At 41.5% G+C, this 27,037-nt stretch overlaps 1 protein-coding gene across 1 annotated transcript in view; it reads right to left on the reverse strand.

Moving 5' to 3' along the window:
* FOXN4 (forkhead box N4) overlaps window positions 1-27,037 on the reverse strand; it is a 39,128-nt gene that overhangs the window by 5,393 nt on the left and 6,698 nt on the right. The window contains exons 3-9 of the mRNA XM_077461315.1: window positions 10,284-10,447; window positions 10,096-10,196; window positions 9,904-10,014; window positions 8,370-8,494; window positions 8,176-8,272; window positions 5,104-5,311; window positions 3,741-4,124 (exon numbers count right to left, since the gene is read on the reverse strand). Of these exons, the coding sequence (XP_077317441.1) occupies window positions 3,741-4,124; window positions 5,104-5,311; window positions 8,176-8,272; window positions 8,370-8,494; window positions 9,904-10,014; window positions 10,096-10,196; window positions 10,284-10,447 (1,190 nt within the window). The remainder of the gene's footprint in view (window positions 1-3,740; window positions 4,125-5,103; window positions 5,312-8,175; window positions 8,273-8,369; window positions 8,495-9,903; window positions 10,015-10,095; window positions 10,197-10,283; window positions 10,448-27,037) is intronic.

Here is a 27,037-nt window from a genome sequence, read left to right on the forward strand (position 1 = left end):
CTGAGCCGAGCTGCAGCTCCCTGTATCCATTCAGACATGGAGCCACAGTTTGGCCCTGACCCCTTATCTGTCCTCATTGGCTAACTGACTTTGAGTGACAGCAGCAGGAGCCAATGACGCCACTGCTGTGTCTCAGCCAATCAGGAGGGAGTCCAGGACAGCTGAGGCACTCGTGGACATCACTGGATCAAGAGGGGGCTCAGTAAGTATTAAGGGGGCAGCTTCATACAGAAGGCTTTTTATCTTAATGCGTAGAATGCATTCAAATAAAAAACCTTCTGCACCCGGGCCAGTCACTTCACTGGGTATATGGAAGGGTTTACAACCACTTTAACACCCCTTTCACACCAGGGCGTTTTGCAGGCGCTATAGCGTTAGAAATAGCGCCTGCAATCCACCCTAAAGAAGCTGCATCATTGTGTGTAGTGTGAAAGCCCTAAGGGCTTTCACACTACAGTGGTGCGCTGGCAGGACATCAGAAAAAAGTCCTGCCAGCAGCTTCTTTGGAGCGGTGTGTTTACCGCTCCACCACCGCTGCTCCCCATTGAGATCAATGGGGCAGCGCTGTAATACCACTGGCAAAACGCCGCTATTGCGGCGTATTCCCGGCGGTTTTAACCCTTTCGCGGCCGCTAGCAGGGGTAAAAGCGATCCACTAGCGGCCGAAATGCGCCGCAAATCCGGCGGTAAAACGCCGCTAAAAATAGCGGCGTTTTACCACGGACGCAATGGGAGGTGTGGTGTGAAAGCACACTAAGGGCTTATTTACACCATCTGCAGCAAACATCAGTTTCCTATGAGCCCTTTCACACCAAAACGGAGGTGTAATGTCGGGAGCAGAACTGTGCAGGATTATGCAGCCTGTCTGCATTTTCCCTCACTGCTCCGCACTGGAAGGGAGACAAAACAGACTGCACCGGTCTGCATGCCTCTCATATGACAGGAAGTGGGAGGAAATGCAGAGCAGTTCTCTGTGAGCATAGAGCCTGCCTTCTCCCCCTGTGGCTGGGATAGTGCTGTTCATGTAAGTTTCTGGAAGGGCACTAGCGGGGAACAGAACTGAGGTATGCTGTGAGGGGGACAAAGATGCTAGGCACAGATGCAGGTAACCCAATGGCGGTGTGTGAAGGGCAGTGATCAGGGGGACGATGGCAGACAGTGATGGTGAGGACATGGGTGGCAGACAGTGATGGTGAGGACATTGGTGGCAGACAGTGATGGTGGGGACATGGGTGGCGGACAGTGATGGTGAGGACATGGGTGGCAGACAGCGATGGTGAGGACATGGGTGGCGGACAGTGATGGTGAGGACATGAATGGTGGGGACATGGATGGCGGACAGGGATGGTGGGGACATGGATGGCGGACAGTGATGGTGGGGACAAGAGCTGCGCAAACTGTTGGCACTATATAAATCCTGTATAATAATAATAATGGATGGCGGACAGTGATGGTGGGGACAGAATGATGACACAGGATGGGATGTCAATCTGTGCATAACAGACATGCATGTAATCTGATGTCTCTGCAAGTGAAATATGCACAGTTTTCATGCACGTATGGTGTGAACGTGTCTTCAGTAACAACTGACTTTGTTGCCTCACAGCAATTAGTCAGATTTAAAGTGGAACCTTAGTCAGAAAATTAAGTCCTGCTAGATCACTTCAGGCTGGCCCCTTTTGCAGGAATAGCTGTAATGTAAAACATAAAAAATAAGTGCCTATACTGTTTAAAATCCATTAATACGCTGTCTCGCTCTGCACATGCTCAGTTGCTCTCCCATTTTAAGGAATTTTTAGGCACTACTGAGTTTGTAGAGGTCGATATGCTGATAGCCTTATAGCAGACTTAAACCCTCCTATCCTTTACAGCCAAGGAAGCTGCTTCTGTTTAAACTGCAACTGTCATGGTGCTGCATATGTGATCACTTAGGGCACTGGCCATTCAATGGTTTGACAATTTGTTGAGGACACAAGCAAATCTGACAGTTAGCAATCCCAGCATTCCAGGAATGGAACTGTTTTTTCAATGGTTTTAGTTCCATTTTATGATTTACTGCTGTTTGGGGGCTCTGAGCTTCAGCAAAATGGGGCAGCCTCCAGCAAGAAGTAAGTTGTTATGGGTAAAATTCGTCAATTTAACAGTTTCAAAAAACATTTACATTCAAGGCATGTCGGGATTGCCAACTGACACATTTGCTTGTGCTCTCAACCAAACTATCAAACCATAAAATGGCTGGTGTCATAACTGATCAACACCATGGCAGTTGCAAACAGAGTCTAGATGGCAGCTTCTTTTTCTGAAAAGATTTTTTTTTTAAAAGCTTAAAGTGCAAGTTCACCTTTACAGAAAATCCATAAGGTGACCTTACACTGGACCCCCCCCCCCCCAGTCCTGCTGTACCAGTATCTTGCGATCCCCTGTTGCCGAGCACTGGGACACTGTTTTACTGGTCTGGGGATTTTAAATCTTCCTGGCTTTCTCTCCTCGTAGCACTGACAAGACACGCTAGATGGATTTTGATTGGTCAGTGCTGTCCAGGTGACAGTGCTGACCAATTAGAATGCCTCTTGTTCATACACGCTGAGAGGTATGGATAGGAGATGAAGCCGTGGGGATTTCAAATTACCAGACCGGTGAATCGGCGTCCCGGTGCCTGACAGTGGGGGATCATGGGACACTGGCACAGCTGGACTGGGGGGGATAGGGCCCAGTGTAAGGTCACTGTAAAGGGGAACTCACACTTTAAAGCGTATTAGTCTGTGGATTGATTAGGTTTTCCCCTTCTCAATAGCAGGGTAGTTTATCAGAGATTAGAGCAGACTATTACTAAAGCGTATCTATGGTCAAAATGTAAAATCATATATTCATTTCCACTTTGGATTTCAATTATTTCTAGCCTCCTCCTATAAAACTGTGAACTTTGTGAAAATCCCCACACATTTACTACCATGAATTTTGTGACATGTATTCATTATACCCTATTAGTTGGCACGGCCGTGTCACAGAATTCAAAGAGCCTGCCTTCTGAATACAGTTGTGCTAAGAGGAGGTGGAATTGCTTATATTGGATTGTCAAAAACAAATATTGTTTGTAAAGCTATTCCAATGCTGATGTTCTAAAACTGAAAAACATATATATTATTGGGAATCAAGTGTATCAAACTGCCAACATCCTATAAATACAGGAAAAAGCATGCATCGAAGATGCAGATGGGGTGGCCCCCTTGGACTTAATAGGCAAAAAAAATCTGGTAGAAAGAGTAGGTAAGGGGTTTATATGGGAGGCGGGATTTATATTTTGGGTGACTTTATTTGTTATATAGGAAAATTCAGTATAGACATACAAAACAGAAAAACGATAAAAGCAATAAAGAAGCCCATGATGGCTGAGAAATTTCACTTTGGTCTGAGCACTGCTGCGATGAGACTGTCTTTACCAGCTTGTTGAAAGACTTTATATCCCCTTTGCTGGTGTAGCCATCATTTCCCAGCCATCGTGGGCTTCATTATTGCTTTCATCATTATCCTGTTTTGTGTGTCTTTACTGAATTCTCCTATACAAGAATAAAGTTACCCAAAATATGAATTTCTCCTGATGAAGGAATAAATATGCATACTTTTTCGATGTTCTAAAACTGAAGTGTATGCAGTGAATATAGATTTCCTTTAAATGTTATTAAAGTCATTGTAATAACATGTCTGTCTATCGTTACAATCTTTTCACACTGTTATCCTACCTTGTAAAGCAAAATCCATGATGCTGGGATCAAGCGAGTCCACCTCTGTGTTCACGTCTGAGGTAAAGCCGAGGAAGTCAGATGAACCTCTGCCTATTATGTGCTGGTGCAGTGGGCTATGTGTCATCTGTGGTAGCATGTGGAGTGGAGGACTTTGGGCTGGAGCAGGAGAACTTGATGCTATTCTTGCTTGAGTCTGAATTTGATGATGTAAAGGTATGGACTGTAAGGATAATGTCATGACTGGCTGGGGCTGTAGCTGAGTAATAGGCACTCTTCCAGGAATGCTCCCAACATTTGTCATTGTTGGTGTTTCTGAGGCTGTCAGCTTAGATGGAGCTTTGCAGTTTTCAGGTCTGTCCATAATCAGTTTATCCAGTTCATCTACAAACAAGGGAAAACGTTGTTGTCAGGTTACATAGACAAACTTTAAAACAAACTAATTTGTACTTTTTAGTAGTCTGACTGCAAACGAAAACAGCTTTTGTTTTCTACTGAGAGAGTCTGGCACAGGGGATATATGCTGAATACTCCCTCTATAGGAACAAACATGCAAATTTGCGCAAAGCGAACATGCATGTTTGCAAATAGATCCTTTGCCATCACACTATAATGCTGTGCACTATTATATTGTATTTAAAGCTCAATTGAACATTCTTATATCTTTTTTATTTTTATCTGCTAAGTCCGTGATTCTCAACCAGGGTTCCATGGCACCCTAGGGTTCCTCCAGAGGTTGCTAGTGGTTCCTTTAGCATTGGGCAATTTCTGCGTCTCAGATAAGTTCCCACTGACACCATTGATCTTTTTAGCTATCTTTAAGGAGAAAATTCTTCCCAATGACCACAAGTGTAAGGACAATTCCTCCCACTGACCATCACACTAATGTATCATGAGTTGTAGATTTATACATTTTTCGCAGGGGTTCCTCAAGACCGGAGAACTATTTCAAGGGTTCCTCTGTGTTGAAAAGGTTGAGAAAGGCTGGGCTAAGTGTTTCAGCGAGAGTTAAAACCTGTGCTAGTGTGCTTACAGAACTATGAAGGTCACAAAAACCCAGCTTTTTGACCCCCCCCGAACACTGCCCTTAGAGAACAGAGCCATGTTAATTAGAGCAGTGTTCAGGGGGTGTGTTGGACCACAGGAGAACCTGTATGTTACAGCTACAGTCCTACTCTGCTATGTGCTGCTGGCATTTTTTTTTTTTTTTTTTAACTCTTACTACAGAACTTAGCTGATAAAAAAAAAAAATGAAAGGGGCATATTTTTTTACTGTATATACAGATTGACTACATTACACTAATACATTATAAGAATTTAGTAAACCAATTCTATCCAACTGACCTGCTTTGTAATTTCTCACCTGGGTTAGCCATACTCCTACGAATTGCTGGCAGATCTTTCCTCTTCCACTTCTGCATCTCCTCTTCCATTTTGTCAATTTTAGCTGGATTTAATGCCCAGAGGCATCCCTTGCGGGAGGATCCACTCAGCTTGTTCTCCACCTTTTCAAAGCATTTGTTAAGGGACAGATTGTGCCGAACTGAGTTTTTCCAGCCGTCTGGGGCTGTCTGAAATGAGGTACAACAGATAGTTGTTAAAACTGTAACTTATTCATTGTAAATAGCAACATTCAAAAAAGTTATATTCTAAACCAACCAAGTACAGGAATTTAAACTAAAGCCTCTATCACCTACTTAGTCTTGCTAATAACCTATTTAAATTAAATACTATGACTGTCTTTAAAAACTGACTGGTTGTTATGCAGATATTTACATATTGAAATGAAATTCCCGTTTTTAAAAGATACTTGTGTGAACACTTTCATTATACCATTTTTAATTTAATACAAGTAACAAAAATTATATTGATAAAATAGTGTGATTTTTGTAGAAATGGGACAAAATCAAATACATGCAAAAATCAAATACACGCCGTCTGACAAAATCACAAAAATAAATATCTTTGGTTTTGAGTGAATAGCCTCAGATGATACACAGAGATGAAACAAATCCTCCCAGCTTTCTACACTGTTTAGAAAGTGCACATTGAGTTAGAAATGTTGTTTCCTCATTCAGCTATGGGAAGGGAGTCTGGGCTTACACTGCGTGTGTGATGATTGTAAAAAAAGGCACCCCCGCCGCATAGGCGGATGAAAGAAGAACTTGCAGAGCTCTGGTGTGAATAGACCAGCTCTCTGCTTCTCTATCTCTAAGCACCCTCCCAGACACAAATTTCCAGCTGCTTTTAATGTAAAATTGTCATGAGTTATCATGCTGATAACAGAGGAATGAAGCAGAAGAAAGGCACGGGACTCCGGGCTTTGGAGAAAGATAAGCAAACACTACAGATATATATATGCACAGGTCAGATTTCACGAATGAGGTTTAATACCACTATAACCCCTTCACGCTGACCATATGCAAATTTGCATTCTCTGCATGAAGGGGATATACCGGTGTAATGCCTGCAGCTGCAGGCATCCCCCAACTACCGTTTGTACAGCTGGCTTTTTAGTGATAACAACCAATGCGGCTAAAATGCCGCTAGGCTGTTATCCTAAGGGGCGGGAGGGGAAGCCCCCTCCTACCGCTTTCCGCGGCTCTCTTGCCCCACTGGGAGGCTCGAGCAGCTAGCCGTCACGTCCGCCGGCTGGTCGAAGACATGAATGAAGCCAGAATCGTCTCCGATCGGGTCTCCTATCTAGTAACCCGGAAGCGATGTCATGATATCACTTTTAAAAAATCTCTAGTATTAATCTCTAGTATATTACTTAGTATGTAAGTCAGGCCCACATATGTAAACGGTGTTCAAACCACACATGTGAGGTATTTCTGCGATTGTTAGAGTGAGAGCAATAATTCTAGCACTGGACTAACTGGTAACCAGTAGAAATTTTTAAACCATTGCCTATGGAGCTTTTTAAGTACCGTAGTTTGCTGCCATTCCACGAGTGTGCGCAATTTCAAAGCATGACATGTTAGGTATCTATTTACTCGGCGTGACATCATCTTTCATATTATACAAAAAATTGGGCTAACTTTACTGTTTTTTTTTTTTAATTCATGAAAACCCATGAATTGGTTTGAAAGTCTGCTGCTCAAATACCGTGTGACCAAAAAAAAATTGCAACAATCGCCATTTCATTCTCTAGGGCAGTGATGGCGAACCTTTTTGAGCCCGAGTGCCCAAACTGCAACACAAAACCAACGTATTCATTTCAAAGTGCCAACATATACAGAACTTGATGAGCGTGTGCTGTGATGTCTGGGGGTGAACATGGGACACATCAGAAACCGTTGTGCATTCACTATGTAGTCATAGTGTTTTGTACAAGAAGATCTAAAACTAGAACACATTTTGACAAAAGTTAAATTTTTTGGAAGTTGTGCTAGCATTGTGCAATCAAATTCCAGGATCACTATTCTACTAACTATATATTAATATTCAATACAGTCAAGTTGCACGGCAGGTGCACTTTAAATGACTAGTTGTTCAGTAGAAGCACCGGCTGGATGATAAAGAAATCCTGTTACAGGGGTGACATGCAACCAGCAACTCTCCAGCTGCAGCAGAACTTCCAGTCCCCCCATGCCCTGCTGGCACACATTATGCACTGTTTGGTTGCCAAGGTATGTTGAGATCTGTAGTTCTACTCCAGCTGAAGACGTACTGGTTGCTCTGCATTGCTGTAGCAGAAGACTACTTGGAAAAATCTCTCATTCCTGACTATATTCACAGTCCTATATGTCCAGGAAACATCCTTCAGAACGGAAACACTCAAGGACAACTGTAGCAATAATGCTTTACCAATGCAGTTCACTCCACAATGCTGTGCAGTTCATTGCATGTCAAATGCAAACTCCCAGCAGCTCTACACTTCTTCCCTGTATAATGCCAGTATAATGCCAGTGATTCTGTGACTCAGTTCCTGGGCTCAAGAACGGCCTGTGATTGGGCATCTTCCCCACCACATGTTCTGCCTGCCATCCAACCCAGAGCGACTCTTCATCCAGTCCACGCCCATCCTAGACACAGCCCCCCATTGGCTTAATCCCCACCACATGTTCCACCTGCCATCCAACCCAGAGCAACCCTTCATCTCATCCACGCCCATCCTAGACACATCACCCCTGCCCCAGAGACTTGTAGGAAATTTAGTTCGATGGGGAGGGGAGCTGTTCATGAAATACACCTCCGTACAGGATTCTCTCACGTGCCCACAGAGAGGGCTTGGCGTGCCGGCTGTGGCACGCGTGCCATAGGTTCGCCATCACTGCTCTAGGGTATCTGCTAAAAAAAGATATAATGTTTGGGGGTTCTAAGTAACTTTATAGCAATAGACTTACCATAAAAGGGTTAAGCAACAGACTGATTAGTAAACATGAACAAATGTCTGAAACCAAACCACTGTTACACAGCTAGATTGCCATACCTTAAAATATGGAAAGTGCTCCTTCATGAAACTGTAGATTTCACTCACAGGCAGGCTGCCAGTTTTGCTGTTTTTTAAGGCCATTGCAATAAGGCAACTGTTACACAAAAGCAATAAGAAGCAATAAGAAAACACATCAATGACGTACAAACTTATGACAATGCATAATAACCTTCAAAGAGAAGTTCACGTACCTGTATGAATAGATAGGTTTTGGGTAATTTTTAGGGTGCAGATCCTGTGTAGCATGAGCTGTCAGGCGTGCCTGAGCATACGGCTGTGGCCTGTAGGAGCTATTAAACATTGTCCCAGGAGAACACTAGGAACAAATGGCAAAAATTGTATACAATAAGTTAGCTTTGACGAATATAAATTTCATATTATTGATATATTAAAGTTCTTTATAAAATAAAGTATGCAGTTAAAACCTAAATAATATAGAGAATTAACTAAACTTGGTAAGCAAAGCCACCTATAAATTTGCTAGGATTGACATGTGCTGTCATTTCCTTAAGACCCCTTTCACACCAGGCGTTTTGCAGGCGCTATAGCGTTAGAAATAGCACCTGCAATCCGTCCTAAAAAAGCTGCACCATTGTTTGTAGTGTGAAAGCCCGAGGGCTTTCACACTACAGCAGTGCGCTGGCAGGACGTCAGGGAAAAGTCCTGCCAGCAGCTTCTTTGGAGTGGTGAAGGAGCGGTGTGTTTACCGCTGCTCCACCGCTGCTCCCCATTGAAATCAATGGGGCAGCGCTGTAATACCGCCGGCAAAACGCCGCTATTGCGGCATATTACCGGCGGTTTTAACCCTTTCTCGGCCGCTAGCACTGCAAATCCGTCGGTAAAAACGCCACTAAAAATAGCTGCGTTTTACTGCCCACGCTATGGGCGGTGTGGTGCAAAAGGGGTCTAAATATTCCCTTTAATGCATAATGATGCATCAGAAAACAAACTTGAACCTTTTTTTTACCCAAAAGCGTGTCATTTTAGAAAAGGTATTAACTACATACCAGATGGGCAGACAGGAAATAATTAGCCAGTTCTCAACTGATCTGTGCTGAAATAAGTCAAGACTGCAATGTGCAGGCTATAGGTGAAGTGGGGTCTTTCAAAGGGTCTGAAAGTTCATTAAATGGTAGCTGTCAGGACTAAAATATTGGGGCTACCATTGCTGATTTATTTTTGGGTGTGCAGACCTCAGGGCTGTCATCCTGATTCATGCTTCACTTCTTGGTGAGTCACTGACCTGGATCAAACATGCATTATCAGGTGCTGGGACACCTAATAAACATATGCTAATTCCGGGTCAGTAAATTCCTTAAGTGTAATGAAGCACAGATAAAGATGACAGTGCAAGACTATACACCAGGAGTCTCCAAACATTCAAAGCAATGGGCCAGTTTACTGTCCTTTAGACTTCGAGGGGGCTAGGCTGTGGCCAGTGTGAGTAGAAAATCCCCCGGGAGTAAATGCCAATGGCATTTGTGGGAGGAATGGTGCCCCATTGCTGGTGTCTGTGGGGGTGGAAAAGTGCCTTTTATCAGAGGCAGGAATAGTACCTATAGGGCTGAATATAGGCAAGCAAAGGGCCGCATCTGGCCCCCGGGCCACAATTTGGAGACCAATGCTATACAACTTCAAAAGCATCAGTGAGAGCTTCCACATTATAGTCCAGACAGATTCTGTTTAAAGGGGCAATCATAAATTATTACAAGTAAAACAACTCACCTGCTGAGGAGCCTGAGACAGTGCATAGATTTGTTGAGAATGGGGCTGATACAGAGGCTGCTGGGATTGAATACTAGGAGACAGATGTCCACTCAGATTGAATTGATTCATCTAATGAAGAATAAAATATAAATAACTGTGTACATACAAATTACATTTGCTATGATGCAGTTGCAACATATTACCACTTACACTTGATCCATGTGAACTCATGGTATTAAGACCAAGAATGCTTTGCTGCAAGCTGACAGGTATATGAATCATTTGTCCGGGCACTGTGCTGGCCATCTGACCTACGTATAAAAAAAAGTAACAGGTCACATAACAGGCATCATTTAACACAGCCGGATCAGATTTTACTACTGTGACACTCCATATACCTGGTTGTTGTATGACCGAGTTCTGTGAAGAAAGACTGTACTCCATCCTGTTACCGGTCATCTGTTGTAACCTGGGCACATCCACAGAAGTCAGCCATGACAAAGACTGTAAGTCATTAGGAAGGTCATCATTTCGCATTTGTGAAGCATCTGAAGCTGTAAGTCTGCAAGCATTGAGAATAAAAGGGAAATAAAAATATTGAAATGAAACCAATCATGTTTAGAAAAATAATTATAAATATATATATATATATATATATATATATATATATATATATATATATATATATATAGTGCCTTGGAAAAAAAAAGTGGCACATAACTGTGAAGTGGAAGGAAATTAAGAATTTTTTACAAATAAATATGTCAATACTTTGTAGAACCCCCTTTTCCTGCAATTACAGCTGCAAGTCTTTTTGGTTATGCCTCTACCAGCTTTGCACATCTAGAGTGACATTTTTGCCCATTCTTCTTTGCAAAATAGTTCAAGCTCTGTCAGATTGCATGGAGAGCGTCTGTGAACAGCAATTTTCAAGTCTTGCCCCAGATTCTCAATTTGATTTAGGTCTGGACTTTGGCTGGGACATTCTAACACATGAATATGCTTTGACCTAAACCATTCCATTGTAGCTATGGCTCTATGTTTAGGGTCTTTTTCCTGCCGGAAGGTGAACCTCTGCCCCAGTATCAAGTCTTTTGCAGACTCTAAAGCCCCATACACACGATCAGAAATTCTGCCAGCAAAAGCCGGATGTGAGCCTCTGGTCATAAATTCTGACCATGTGTATGCTCCATCTGACTTTTTATGGCAGAATTCCAGACAGCAAAAGATTGGGAGAAGGTTCTCTATTTTTCGGTCGGAAAAAGTTCAGATCGTCTGTACAAATTCCGACATGCAAGATTCCTACGCATGCTCGGAAACAATTTGATGCATGCTCGGAAGCATTGAACTTAATTTTCTCGGCTCGTCATAGTGTTGTACGTCACCGCGTTCTTGATGGTCGAAAGTTCAGAGAAAGTTTGTTTACAGATATGTAACGATATTACATATATATATATATATATATATATATATATATATACACACACACACACACACGTATATTATATACATGTGTATGCCCGCTCAAGTGTATGGTTTTCTTTACTTCGCTGCTATGGGCCTGAGATGTTTTGGAGACCTAGCAACGCCCCTGGTAGGGGCCCTTCATGGTTTCTTGCACTGGGGCCCTGAACATTTTAGTTACGCCTCTGCATCTTCCCATCAACTCTGACCAGTTTGCCTGTCCCTGCTGAGGAAAAGCATCCCCACAACATGATGCTTCCACCACCATGTTTCATGGTGGGGATGGTGTGCTCAGGGTGATGTGCAGTGTTAGTTTTCTGCCACACAGAGCATTTTGCTTTTAGGCCAAAAAGTAAAATTTTGGTCTCATCTGCACCTTCTTCCACATAATTGCTGTGTCCCTCACATGGCTTCTCACAAACTGGACTTCGTATTGCTTTCTTTCAACAATGGCTTTCTTCTTGCCACTCTTCCATAAAGGCCAGATTTGTGGAATGCACGACTAATAGTTGTCCTGTAGACAGATTCTCCCACCTGAGCTGTGGATCTCTGCAGCTCCTCCAGAGTTACCGTGGGCCGCTTGGCTGCTTATCTAGTTAATGCTCTCCTTGCCCGGCCTGTCAGTTTAGGTGGGCGCCCATGTCTTGGTAGATTTGCAGTTGTGCCATACTCTTTCCATTTTCAGATGATGGATTGAACAGTGCTCCGTGAGACGTTCAAAGCTTGGGATATTTTTTTTATAACCTAACCCTGCTTTAAACTTTATCCCTGACCTGTCTGGTGTGTTCCCTGGTCTTCATGATGCTGTTTGTTCACTAAGATTCTCTAACAACCTTCTGAGGGCTTCACAGAACAGCTGTGTTTATACTGAGATTAAATTACACACAGGTGTACTCTATTTACCAATAAGGTGACTTATGAAGGCAATTGGTTCCACTAGATTTTAGTTAGTATCAGAGTAAAGGGGGCTTATCACATAAAATTCCAAAAAATACATTTACGTTTTTAAATATGTGGAAAATTTCAAGGGTTATGAATACTTATTCAAGGCACTGTGTATGTGTGTGTATGTATGTATGTATGTATGTATGTATGTATGTATGTATGTGTATATATATATATATATATATATATATATATATATATATATATATGAAAATATCAAGTAGTCATTTGCTTGTCATATACTATAAGCATATTTTTATTAATATTTCACAATACTGGTGGGTTATTTTGTTCACCGTCCCTTGGAAACTATTTCAACCTGATCTCAAAACTAAAGTTCAAGATCCCTGCTGCTCTGGCTTTCAATTCTCTCAGCTCAATTTTACATTATGCAAGTTTACACAAGGCAGGGCTCTCTGTCCTATTTCTTCTTCTTTTTGCTATATAACCGTGCTATACATATTTAAACGATTTTCTGTATTTGTATTAATTAGCCTCTTTTCTACTACCAGAATGGTTGTTGCTGTATAATTGCATCATAAAAAGGTTCACTATACTCTGTTAATAATAATTGTCTTGAGAATGCATCAACAGTGTATTGTTTCATACAGTATAAGGAAACATGGAACACAATCCTCATTTCTAATCTATAGTTTAGATTTTTTTTGGGGTTCTTTTAGTATTACACTTTCAATACAAATGATTAATAAGCAGATGTAACTGTGCGTTATAGAACATGACTGGACAAATTGTATAATATACTGATTCATCATAAAGCAACAAAACACACCTGAGCATTTTTGCATGATCAATTTTAGAAGTATTTGCTATGAAGCATTGAAGTCTGGGGTATATCTGCCTTTAATTAAAATGTGAGTCATTAAAACATACAGAATTACATTGTTAAAAAGAGCATATAACTATTCAATCAGAATAGTAATGTATTGAGCTAAAACACATCTTCTAACCTCTCCCTGCCTCCTCCAGGTCATGTAGTGCCAGCCTAAACATTTTAGATTGGATTGTGATCAGTCATCAGGGAAAGTGGTTTTGTAGCATGAGTGTTCTCTGTTCCAGGACATAATATCCCTTTGCAATTTTGCAGTATAAAAAGGCTGTAGTGTGAGCGAGAGGACACGGCTGACCTTTATTCCTGCTCTCTCATTGGCTGAATCATAAACAAACTAGATCAAACAACATCATTTGAAAGCTGGGCAGGCCTGGCTGCTTTGCAACAGTTGGTTCTGTTATTGAATGATTGCCCATTGTGTCCACAAACGGCTAGAGCCGACTGACACGTGTCTCTATTGTTTTGTTTTTAGGTTAATTGTTTCTCTTTTTCATCATCCTCCCCCTCTTCTTTACCCCTCTCTACAGACCCTGCATTAATCTAGCTGAATGACAGCAGACAAGTAACGCACAAAAACGTGCCATCTGCCACCCGCCTGGTGCCTACTGGCCTGAAAGAGGGAGCTCGTGATTTTTCTTATTTTGAATCGAAAGGTCGGATGAGTGGTGTGAAGAGTCAAAACCCTGTGCGAATACCTCCTGTCATGTGGCAAACCTCCTTCCAGGCCTGTAAAGCACTATCAAACATTGTGTTAACATATAACAGGGCAATGCTTGCTATAGAGCTCACAGGATCACAAAATGTTACTTAATAAAGCTGCTTTTTTCACTACCGCTGCTATAATCTCATTATACCAATATGCTGCTCATATCAGCTGGGCTGCAGGTTTGGTTAACCATTCAGTCATTCTGTAATGCTCAACTGATGATAAGAATTGTATTGTTTGTATTTGTTACATACTCTCTATAGGGAAAAGTGACACGTATATCAGGAGAAACCAGGGGGCAGTGTATTCAATAGATTCCACAGCTTTTCTTTACTTGGGTATATATGTATACTGATTCAACTCAACATTTGGATTAATAAATAAATATACTAATTGAAGTAACTATCAGCAACCAATTAGAATTACAAGTTTACTAATCTGAGTCCATTAAATAAAATCTGGTTAGTTGCTATGGGCTACATTTCATTGCTGGTAACATAGACCATGCTGGTAGGTTATTTGAGTCCAATCTAAATTGGCTCTAGTATGTGTATGTAAGTATGTATGTGATATAGGGACCTTTAGATTGTAGGATCCTTGAGAGCAGGGGCTGATGTGAATGTACAGTATGCAAAGCACAGTGTATGTTATATAGCACTGAAAATGTACATGTGCAAATCAAATATAGCAATGTACTGGCTTCCCTCACTGAGATCTAGCTAGGGTACAATAAGGGTACCGAGGCCATTCCCACAGTTATATTATTTTTTGCTGTCAGCTAGAAACGTATCAGTTAAATACAGGTACATATAACCCAGTTCTAGAAATACAACCAAATTCAAGCATTTATACAAAATAATCAGGTCATTTAGGGGACGTAGAGGCTTGCGGTTGGTTCCAGGAATTTACCCAAGGTGCTGCTGTAAACAATCATGTGATTATCTTTTCCTAAAGAAATTGGAATAATTATTTTAGCCCCCTGTTTGCACCGGTGTGACTTGCCATGCGATTTGACAGATCAAATTTGACAAGTTGCATGACAAGTCACACACTATTTCTGGCTATGGGACCGTCTTGCATCAACTTTGAAAAGGCTCCTGCACTATTTTTGGCGATTACATGTGTGAATTGCATTCACATCTGTGCATAAAATTACATAGATATAGGCAAGCCACACATGAAATCGCATTGACCAGAAGACTTTAAAATGGTGCTGAAGTAGTGCGATTTCAAAACCGCATTCAGTGTGAACCGGGGGCTACTGTGCATGAGTCAGTAATCTAACTGGGAGAAGTACCGTAATTTTCGCAATGCTTTTTGGATGCTAGCAGGGCACTTTTAACCCCTGCTGCTGCCGAATTTCTTTGCAGGCACTTTGGCGGCACTGCCCATTGATTTCAATGGGCAGGGGCCCTTTAGGAGCGGTGTAGACACGGCTCCTAAAGCGCCTTAAAGATGCTGCTTGCAGGACTTTTTTAACATACGTCCTGCAAGGGCACCACTCGGGCTTTCACACTGGAGTGACAGGAGAAGCGCTTTATAGGCGCTAATTTTAGTGCTAAAACACCTGTAAAGCACCTCAGTGTGAAAGTAGCCTTAGGTCTACCTTATGGGGCAAGAACAAGTTCTTTGGGCTGTCAGAAGCACTAATTACCAAACACGTGTAATTTTGCCCCTAGTTTGATCTATTATGTTTCTTATCCCTATATGAACTAGTCATATTCTACATGAGATAAACGTATAGTGGTGCGCTGTACCTACAAATAAATTTAAATTTGTATGTACAGCGCATCACTATACCTTTATCTCATATTTCTTTTGGGTTCAGATATTTCCCTCAGTGGATGCAGCAGTACGCTAGCCATTAACATTTGAGTTGGCGCAGGAATACCTCTTTCTATTATCAGTCATATTCTACAGCTTCTGAAAAGTGCCACTTTACTTTCACTATACTACTAAAATTAAGTCCAGTAATATAACAATCACAATCAACAATCACATTTATTATTTTCACATATGTCCAATATGAGATATATAATATATATCCTAACCCTCTTGTATCGAATTGTCTCCATTTATATTGTAAAGGGCCGTGCAAACTGTTGGCGCTATGTAAATCTTATAGAATAATAATAATATAAATAATATGCAAACATACACACACACACACACACATCCCCATATGTCAATGATGGCAAACCATGGCACCCCAGATGTTTTGGAACTACATTTCCCATGATGCTCATGTGCTCTGCAGTGTAGTTGTATGGAAATGTAGTTCCAAAACATCTGGGGTGCCAAGGTTTGCCATCGCTGCCCTATGTGGTTATACTCAGATTCATATTAGATGGGGAGAGTTACAACTCAAGAGGCAGAAAATAGTAGGATGAAAGTCAAAAGGAAAAACACCATTGTTATATAATATGGAAGAAGGAGGAATGAAGGAGGGAAGAAGATCAATGTGGAAAAGAGAGGGAGGCAGGGAAAGAAGAAAAAAAATAAACTAACAATAAATACAATTTTTAAGACAAAGATTAGCAACGATAGATAAGCACATTCAGCGCCGAACACAACCAGGAATCCACCCATACTGGCTCGCTTAAGATGAGCGAACCTCACTATCTATAGGACATTCATTAAAGGTATGTCGTGAATTCAGAGATAGTCTGAAATAAGACCACACAGTCCGTTCTTTCCGTTTCAGAGCTGACATCAAGCGCACATGCCCAATCCGTTAACAAGGGAGTAGCGAGTTGTCACCCGTTTTCAGAGATAATAGTTCTTGCAGTGGTTTGATTTGTTTGTATGAACCAGAAATCAAGTAGAGTAGAGTATGTTGAGGGGTGTTATGTATCTTATCACTTGCCAGTTTGTGATGTATTTGCAGGATTTTGACCCAAATAGGGGTCATTCTTAGGCAAGTCCTCAAAATGTGAGTAATTATTCCTAAAGCAGAATGGCATCTGCAATATAATAGAGATGCCATGGAGATAGATGGGTTCATGTGGTGTAAAATTGTAGAACAATGATACCACCTAGATAGGATTTTATAGTTGCATTCTTGGGCTCTGGAGGATAAAGAGGTTTTGTGATATCAGTATTTTGTCCCAGTCTATGTCATCTGAAAAGATGTTAAGTTCCTTTTCCCATTTAACAAGAAAATGTGGCGCGTGTTGGAAAGACTCCCTAAATAACAGTCGATGTTAGGATGTTGAAAGTCTGTGTGTGACCTATTGATTGCATCTAGTGGGGGCACGTGGTAGTCTGAACTAGAGCATGTTAACGATGTGTCCAGTTAGTCATGGTCCCTGTTAGGAAGTGTGGCTGGGTTGAGGTTGGGAGGAGTACATAGTTGCCAAATAATGGTGTCAAGTGGCTTGGGGATAATAGCCCTTTATTTAGGTAGGAGCCCCACGTCTGTATAGTTGCTGTGACCAATAGAGGCAACGATTCTCTCGGAGGCCTACAGTCTGACGGTGTCCATGGTAATTAGGTATTATCAGGAATAATAAGATCATCCTATAGAGTGTTGTTTGGCAACCCGTCGCGATCTACCCGTGGACTGCAGGCAGCTGATGGGTAAATCGCAAACATTGCCTGTTTGCCGATCCTTCCCCTCTGCTGCTTCCACCACTCTCATCTGCACTGCAGAGCAGATATTGGGAGGCAGCACAGTATTGAAAGGAGGGCAGAAGCAGAGCTGCCTCAGTTAAACTTTCAGGTTCAACAGCAGGTGATTGTTGGCCCGGCATCCTAGCAACCAATCACAAGCTTGTCAATAAAAAAAGTTAACTGCAGTAGCTCCCACCCTCCATCCAGTTCTCTGCTGCATCCTGCTCTCCACTCTGCTGTCCACAAGCTGTTAGGCTAGGAGTGCTACTTAGTGCTGTGTGTTTGTAAAGGGGGAAAAGGACACTGAAGTGCCAAGGGCAGGATGGAGGACAGAGGACACTACTGTGGGGGCAAGGGAAACTGGTATAAGGGCCAGAGGGCACTAATTTTTTTTGGGGGGGGAGGGGGCTGAGGACATAATAATGTTTACTCTATAAATAGCTTGTGTGATTGAGGCTTCATGACTATGGAATTCTCAAAAAAACAAATAAATAAAAACTCTTTCATAGGACTCTCAGCAGTCTTCGCACATGATTTTAAGGGTGGGAGGCCTTTGAGTGTTCCAAGTCACTAATTTGACATCCAGACAACTGTGGATGCAGACGAAACAAACCTTTGGGTCAACAAATTTTACAAAAAAAACAGCGATTAGTCAAGATTTTCTAACCTCTTGCATGTCTGTTTTACCAAGAGCTCTTGTAGGTTATCTGCTCAATCCCCAAAGAGATAAGATTGTCACCAGATCCAATTGATCATGCAGTCCTCAACCCACGTATCTGGGCACCCTAAGAGATTTTAGTGGGTACTCTGGACTATTCTGTCACACCCTGGTATTGGTACAGTATATCAGAGAAAGATGAATGTTGTATAAGGTTGATCTCAAACTATTAAACACATACTATATCCAAACATTGGTGAATAGGTGAATTTGTACCATTGTAGACCTGAGCACTTGTCAAGGTAAATAAGCTCAACTACATGACTGTAGGCTGGGTTCACACAAGAATGGCATCCATGTATCCTATTGTTCTGTTAATAAAATACATGTGTGTTAAAGACTAAATTCATTTGTTTTGAGTGGAAAAATGCATTTTTTGCAGGTTTGTAAATACTCTAAAATGCATAGCCACTAATAGGATGTGAAGAAGTCCATAAAAAGGTACCCCGTTTAACCCATCATGTCCAACATGAGGGCTGCTGTCTGCAAGTGACCGGCCAGTACTCAATACATCAGTCTACTTTGGAAGTGACTATGGTCTGGCACATTGGGGAGCACGGATTTCCAGTGGCTTTGGTTGGCCTGTCAGTGACAATTGTGGTTCAATACTTAACCCAGTTGCTAAATTGTTTAGATCCTGGAATCAGGATCTTGCTGAAGAGCACTCCATATGCTTGACCTGTAGTAGCATAATACAATGCAATACAATACAGAATATATGTGTAAAAATAAGTTTCAGCTAAAGCCCTTCACACTTGGCAATTGGGATTTGCCAGAAGAATCTATGCAGTTCTGCCCACAATTCCAAATCGCAATAACACATACGACACACCTTGAGATCCATAACCAAAGTCAACATGACTGGGGCTTGCCCCCTGCTCCCTCATCACAGGATTTGACAGATGGCAGTGGGAGCTACACATTTCAGAGATGCTCCAAGTTTAGCCGAACTTCAACAAGCAAAGCAGTCAAGTAATACAACATTGGTGCATGCAGTCTCAACCGAAAAGAGAGTTGATTTGAGAAGAAAGGACAAAATAGGATATGTACTGCCAATAAAGCTAACAAACCATAGATTTTTGCTGCACCAAAATCCAGTGTCCCAATTGGGGTGTAAGAAATTGTTCACAGCTCCAGAGCCGCTTGGAAAGTCTGGCTTTGAGGAAGCACCACAAAGCTTTTGCAGAGCTGGCAATACTTCAGCACCAACACACTGCTTCCAATAAGGATCAGAGTAATACACAAAATGGATCTGAACAACCATTCCAAATTCAACCCTCTGTGTGCAATAAAGACAACTTTAGATCAATGTATTAAAACAGCCTTTTTCAACAAGGGTGCCCAGGCACGAACAGGGGTTAATTTTCCTCCCTTACGCTATCCAAAATTAAGAAAAAAAAGTTTTTGCCTTTAGTTCTACAATGTGGTACTTTAAATTTGGAACTATGGGCAAAAGTACATGTATGATGCTGTCTATTAGCATTATAGTTTTTGTCCTTCCCTATGACATAGTTTTTTTTACCTACTGATCCTGCCAACAGATTTTTCCACTAACTTTAACAGGATGACAACACTGTTCCTTCTGCAGTGAAATTGTGTAGAAGCATTACTATTGTGTGGACGTGGTAGCCTTAGATGGACATCTTATGGACGTGTTTAGAGCCAAAACTATTTCTATTTTAGATTTAGAGTATGTAATGGGTAAAACCCTTGTCAGTTTGTTTTTCACACCAGGGTCCCATTCAAAAGATATTCATTTACCGGTACTTCTTGTCATGTAGACACAACTAGACACAACACAAAGTGGGAGGAAATCTATTCAACATAAGGTAAATCTTTTGGTTGTTATTTGAATGAGTGTACGCATTGGAAGCTTTTTCTACTATTTTTACTCTGGTGGCAACTCAAAATTTTTAATTATACCTTACTTTTAGTCCCAGTGACGGGTCACCAGGACAAATAAAGACCAAAGCTGGCCAAAGATTTGTATTTTTTTATCAGCTAGTGGACTCAAGAAAAAAATAAAATAAAAAGATTCCTAAATCCACACAAATAAGGTGGATGGAGGAATCACCCCTACCGGGACATGGTATTCTGACAGCAGGGACTTTCTCCTATCAGATTATATTGATCAGTGGCTGCAGCCATTGATCAACAAAAGTTCTGCAACATTCCTGTTCAACAGAAGTCGATTGAACACTCTATCGAACAGGGATGCCCACATGTGGTCTGAAATTAGTCTGTTCCCTGCTGAACTGGCTTAATTTTGAACCATTTATGGCCAGCTTTACTCTGGCTAACACCATTTTAAAGTGGAACTAAACTTACAATATAAAAACTGCTAGAATGTAGTCTACTGGGAGATTAGACTGGCGAAATCTCTTCTGCCACAAAACTGCTTCTTCTCACTTCTAGTGGGTTTTCATTTTCTGTGTACACTGCATTAGATACGTGCTGTGCACTGTACACTTTGGCTCTTTCCGCCATTTGTAAGATGAAGTGTAAAGCCGGGTGTACGGGGACAAACGAAATGCTGTGCACATATGCAGGAGTTACATCAGAGGTCACCCAATGATTAAAATAGGATGACGGGGTCCCAGATGTAGTGGCAGAGGTGATGAGGGCTGGGGACGGAGCACTGACTGACAGCCTTGATTGGTCAATGAAGAAAAGGGGCACAATTGTAAGGTAAGCTTTTTTATTCCTTTTGTAAAAAAAAGTGTAGGTAACAGGAAAAAAAAAGAACATATGTTGTACACATGTGCAATACATGCAAAATTTCCCAATGCTTTATCCCTCAAGCTGCAAGTAAAGAAAACACCTGTTGATCTTGGCAGAAACTGCACTGCACCCAGCTCCTAATTTCCTCCCTGAAATTGAAAGGCATGTTGTCCGCTCTACCCAGCTGCATAGTGCTAATTTGCGAAACTACAGAATAGCTTACCCTCTTCTCTCCATAACTTAGTGGGGAAGGGTTATGTGGTCTAAGGTAAAAACTTGGCAGGACTGATTAGACTCCTTGAGATAACACAGAGTGCAGAAGATATGCATTGCAGTAAAACACACGCAGGATAATGCATTCTTGCAACCACATACTGTGGTGCAGCACCATTGATTTTAACTGATACACCAATGCACTTACACAGGGCTCTCTAAACTACAGCCAGTGGGCCACATCCGACCCAGTACAAGATTTTATCTGGCCTTCAGCAACTCTTCATAAAAAATACCCTGGCTGGACGGGAGTGGATCAGCTATTGCAATAGCTGTAACAGCCGTGACCTTCCCAAATACAGATCACCCCATCCCCCGGCATCTTAGCAACCAATTATGTGAATGCTCTACTCCAAAATTCACAGTATTAGACTTGATATGTCCAGTCCTGCTGTTTGTAAGTTGGGGGGTCCACTGAATGAAAGGGGGGAGTTCTGCCAGGTACAGACTGGATGTAAGGGGAGCTCTGCCAGGCACACATTGGATGAAGGCGGGATCTTATGGGCACACTCTGAAAGGGGATGCTCTTATGGGCACACCTGGGTGAAAGGAGGGGACTCTGATGGGCACACCTGGGTGAAGGGGGAGACTCCGATGGGCACACCTGGTTGAAATGGGGGGACTCTGATGGGCACACCTGGGTGAAGGGGATGGGGCGCTGATGGCACTTGAAACAGATGCAATCTGTGACCCAGTTCCTTCACAGCATAAAGTCCATTTATTTAGAATAGTCAGAGGTAAAAAATCCAGAAAGCAAGCAGCTTACATTTTCCAGCCCTCATGGTGATTGTCAGTTCCCAGCTCTCTGCTCTGCCCCTTCAGCACTCCCTCTAGCACCGGGCTGTGCAGGGGGCAGAAACAGTTGGCTTAGACTCACAGCGGAGCGCCGAGAGGCTGAGCCAGCTGCCAGTCAGGCATCCAAATGGATCCCAACATTAACCACTTCAAAACTGGACACTTTCATCTCCTTCCTGCTCAGGCCAATCAGTGCTGTCACTACTTTGAATGACAATTACTCAGTCATGCAACACAGTACCCAAACAAAATTGTTATTTTTTGAGACAGCTAGAGCTTTTTTTTGGTGGCATTTAATCACCACTGTTTTTTTTTGGGGGGTTTTTTTTTGTCTATTATTTAGTCTGTGTGAAAGTTCCACAAACTATTGGTCATAAATTGATCAATCCTGATATACTATTGGCCTATCTCTTTTCTTGCAGCCCTAAAATGTCAGGAAAATACAAGATATTTAGTAAGAGGCATGGCGAGTTTTTTTAAGCTGTCATTTTTTTTTGTCACACCGCACTAATACAATGCACCCCAATGCACTTTCCCTGCAGCACATCACAATGCATAGTATTATTACAATTTACACAAAATAGTGCCTGTTCAAATTATGTCTTGTTGTAGTGCTTTGGCAGCCCAATAAAATGAATGGGCTGTCTTAATGCAGCACATGTTAACATGTGTTTGTTAATGCACCACAACACAGCTCATGGATCTAAATGGGCCCGCAAACTTTAGATGGGTTCTGGCCACCCGGCACAACTGAGCTATCAGACTAAGACCCCTTTCATATCAAGGGCATTTTGCAGGCGCTATAGCGTTAGAAATAGCGCCTGCAATCCACCCTAAAACAGCTGCACCATTGTCTGTAGTGTGAAAGCCCGAGAGCTTTCACACTGCAGCTGTGCGCTGGTAGGACGTCAGGAAAAGTCCTGCGAGAGTAGGTACAACTTCTTCAGGGACAAATAAACATTTTAAAAGTAAGCCTGTACAATTACAATATTTTCTCTGAGCATTTAGATTTTTGCATAAGGCCAACTATGGTTTGACATGGTTCTCTTATTTAAAAGAGAAGTTTGAGATTCACAAAAAACAAACATCTATAATCCCTGCAGGCTCTAAGCCCGAGAACTGAGTGATCACATGGCTGCTGATCGCTCAGTTCTTGGCCAGCTCTGAGCAGAGGGTGGTGACTGTTATTCAGTTCGTTAATAAAGTCAAAGCAAGATTAAGGCTGGACTCCCACCTATGCATTTTGCAGATTTGCACTACAGAACATGTTCCATAGGTAACCATGTTAAATGGACTGTAGTGCAAATCTGCAAAATGCAAAAAGCACTAAAACTGCATAGGTGTGAATCCAGCCTTAGTCTTGGTTCACACCTATGCATTTTTTAGTGGGTTTTCAGTTTCGCGGAAACACAGTACAGTCCATTTATCATGGTTTCCTATGGATGTAGTTCACATCTGTGCATTTTATGGAAAGGGCCAGGGACTTTTTTCTGATTTCATAGACTTCAATGGATCAAAAATGTGTATTAAACACAAAATTCACCTGGAATATGCAAACTGCAACCTGCATAGGTGTGAACCAGGCCTAGAAGAATGCACAGAACAGGATTTTCCACCATTGTGATGAACTGTAATGCATGGAAAAACAAAATTACATGTTTCTTTCAGACGTTCTTGCATGAAAAGATGGGCCTATTATTATTATTATTTTTTAAGTAATATAAAGGCCCTAGTTGAAAACCCAATCCAGTTGGAGCAAAACAATCTTTTTATTTTTTTGTATCAAACAATGCTTTTTGATTGAAAGTAATTTTCAGACACTTGAATCTTGGCCAGCATTGGATTAGGTACCACAAGGTGCCTGCTATTACTTTTATGGAGGGCCCATTCACACCACACCTTTGCAATATACTGAATGGCACCCTAACGTACCTTCAAAATGCATCTTTCCTATAGCACAATGCAATGCACAATAACGCGTTTCTGTACGTTACAGTTCACAGTGTTACCAAAAGTGAAGTAGGTAGGATTGTGGTGCATTTGTCAGCCTATTTAAATGAATGCTTAATGCAACGCACGTTAAAGCGCCACATAATGCACCACAATGAATCACATTGGTGTAAATGAGCTCTTACACAAAAAACTGCTCTAATGTCAGAGAAATGTAATCTTTTGTTTCAGAGCAATAGTGAGGGCTTTCAGGTTAAAAGCAGGCACCTTGTGTTAACTGAACTTAGGCTCGGTTCACACAGGGGTGGCACGACTTGCAGCGCCACGACCTGCACACGATCAGCGGCGACTTGCAAAACGACTTCTGTATAGAAGTCAATGCAAGTCGCCTGAAGTCACCCCAAAGTAGTACAGGAACCTTTTTTCTAAGTCGGAACGACTTGAGTCGCTCCTATTAGAACGGTTTCATAGTACAGAATGGGGCGCGACTTGTCAGGCGGCGAAGTCGCCTGGACAAGTCGCCCCTGTGTGAACCGAGCCTTAGGCAGAATGTTTACTTTTAAAACTTTGAAAATACTGATTTGTGTTTTTGCATAGCTACCACTGTTACATCCATTTGTCTCTAGTCCAGTTATGAACCTAATTGCTGAATGTTCTAACATATATAATGTGGCCCTTGAACTGAAAAAACTGGAGAACCCCCCTATGGCCATCAAAAGATTGTGGTGTGTGGGCCAGGTCTACCTTGCCCATGTACGTAGGGTAACACCTTGCTTAACAATGCCCATTACCAGGTGCAGGCTGCGGTCATGTGAGAAATCAAACATTTAAGCTGGCCATGCATTATACAATTTTCTTGTTCAATTTCCTTTAGATTTACCTTCAACTATGTAGTGCAAGGGACTGCTGATTGGAATACGACAGAACCCAACATGCATCCTTTGAATGACTTCAGACCAGGGTCAAAGCAGTTGAAACAACTTTACTGATGGGACTTTAATAAAACCGCATGACAGGCAAATGTCCTTCTCCTAACTAACCCTGGCTACCTCAGTGTACCTGCAAAGGTGGAGTCCTTATAGGTAAAGTCCATAATTGGGAGATCCAGAGTGGTAGTGTGCAGAATTATGTTGTCCTGACAAGTTGGCGTCCCTGTAGCGGACAACAGGTCCCAGCAACCGTCTTCTTCTTCAATAGTTTCTATGTCACGGGGAACCGGACCTCTCTCCTTTTATAATACATAGGATGGGAGGGCGGACCCCAAAAAAGCTCACAAACAAACCCAGAGAAGGCGATATTAACACCTTCTCCCTGATTTGGGCAGCCGAGCTGGCTAGCTAACTCACAGTAGGCAACCTGTCTACTGGTTAAACATATCAGGTCTTAGTCACAGCAAACATTCCAGATTTTTTAAACTTTTTAACGGTTCTTAGCCTAGTATATGCAGTAAAACTAGGTACCAGTCAGAAATAAAACTGCTCCAAGAAAACAAAAATTAAACATCCAATAGTGGTAGAAGAGGGAGGAGGAAAAGCAGAACTTCCCTTTTTAGGTGAAGTTCTGCTTTAAAGTAAGTTGAAAAATAAAAGATTTACTGACTAGACCAGATGAAAATAAAGGAAAAAAGCTTAACCACTTCAATACTGAACACTTTCACCCCCTTCCTTTTCAGCTTTCAGCACTGTTGCACTTTGAATGACAATTGTGCGGTCATGCAACACTGTACCCAAACTAAATTTGTATCATTTTTTTCACAGAAACAGAGCTTTCTGTTGGTTGTATTTATTCACCACTGGGTTTTTTTTAATTTTTTGCTTAATAAATGAAAAAAAATACCAATAATTAAAAAAAAATATTGTTTTTCTTTGTTTCTCTTATAACATTTTGCAAATAATCTTTCTTCATACATTTGGGCCAAACTGTATTCTGTTACATTTCTTTGGTGAAAATAATAAAAATCTGTGTTTATTATTTAGTCTGTATCAAAGTTATAGAGTCCATAAACTATGGTATATATCTGAAAATTGATCAATCCTGATGTTCTCACAGACTATATCCTTTCTTGAGGCCCAAAAATGCCAGGACAGTACACAAATCCGCCAAATTACCCCTTTTTGGAAATCAGTCAGTCCAAGGTATTTAGTAAGAGGCATGATAGTTTTTTTGCAGTTGAAACTTTTTTTATTTTATTTTTACATACCGTCACCAGTGCAGTACTGTGTCATCATATAACTGATGTGGTGGTGATCAGGGACACTGACTGGTAACAGTATGGAAAAAAAAAAAAATAATAATAATATTCAATTTTAATTTTATTACATTGTTTCACATTTTTTAACACACTGTGACCAAAGCAGTACAGTGTTACCATAGGAAGTGATCGGGATTTTTTTTAGCACATTGGGATTGCTTATACCAGGGAATATCACTGTTATCAGCAACCATTTTTACTGAATGAAATAGATTTATTCAGTGTGCATTGTTGTGATTGGCCACAGATGATCCCATGGTACAAATGGGCTGTGATTGGCCCTGTCTGTACCATGTGATTATTGTGACCAATCACAGCTAGCAACACAATTGTACACCATCCATGGTGTACAATTGTCACGTGATCTGCTGTGATTGGTCACAATGATCACATGATACCGGCAGTGGCCAAGTACAGTGATCAGTCATTGGCTGTATCCGGTGGACAAAGCCAGTGACAGATCATGCTGCAGGATGTCATATGACGTCCATCCGGAAAGACGAATGTTCCGGCCAGCCTATAGACAAATGCCAGTTAAACAATTAAAGACGAAACAAATGCAGCCACCGCTTCTAAGAATTGGTAAGCTGCAATTTCATAAATTTTTGTTTTTGGGTTTAATATTGCTTTAATTCTACTCATACTGAAATTTCAGTCCCCAGTAATATCTTGTAAAATTCTTTACCTGACAAGCCAATTTTCCCTTTCACTTTTTTTTAATAGGATGATCTCAGGGACAGTAGCAAAAGATGAAAGCAGAGAACCCTGTTGCAGAGATTACAAATAGGCTCTTTCACAGTTGTACAATTAGTAATGCAATTGCCCAGCTAAAAGGTCTGTTTCTGCTTGCTCATACACTAGCACACA

The sequence above is a fragment of the Lithobates pipiens genome, unplaced genomic scaffold (genome assembly GCF_037356315.1).
Source record: "Lithobates pipiens isolate NorthernLeopardFrog02 unplaced genomic scaffold, aLitPip1_a1.2 Scaffold_3, whole genome shotgun sequence".
Classification (NCBI taxonomy): Eukaryota; Metazoa; Chordata; class Amphibia; order Anura; family Ranidae; genus Lithobates; species Lithobates pipiens.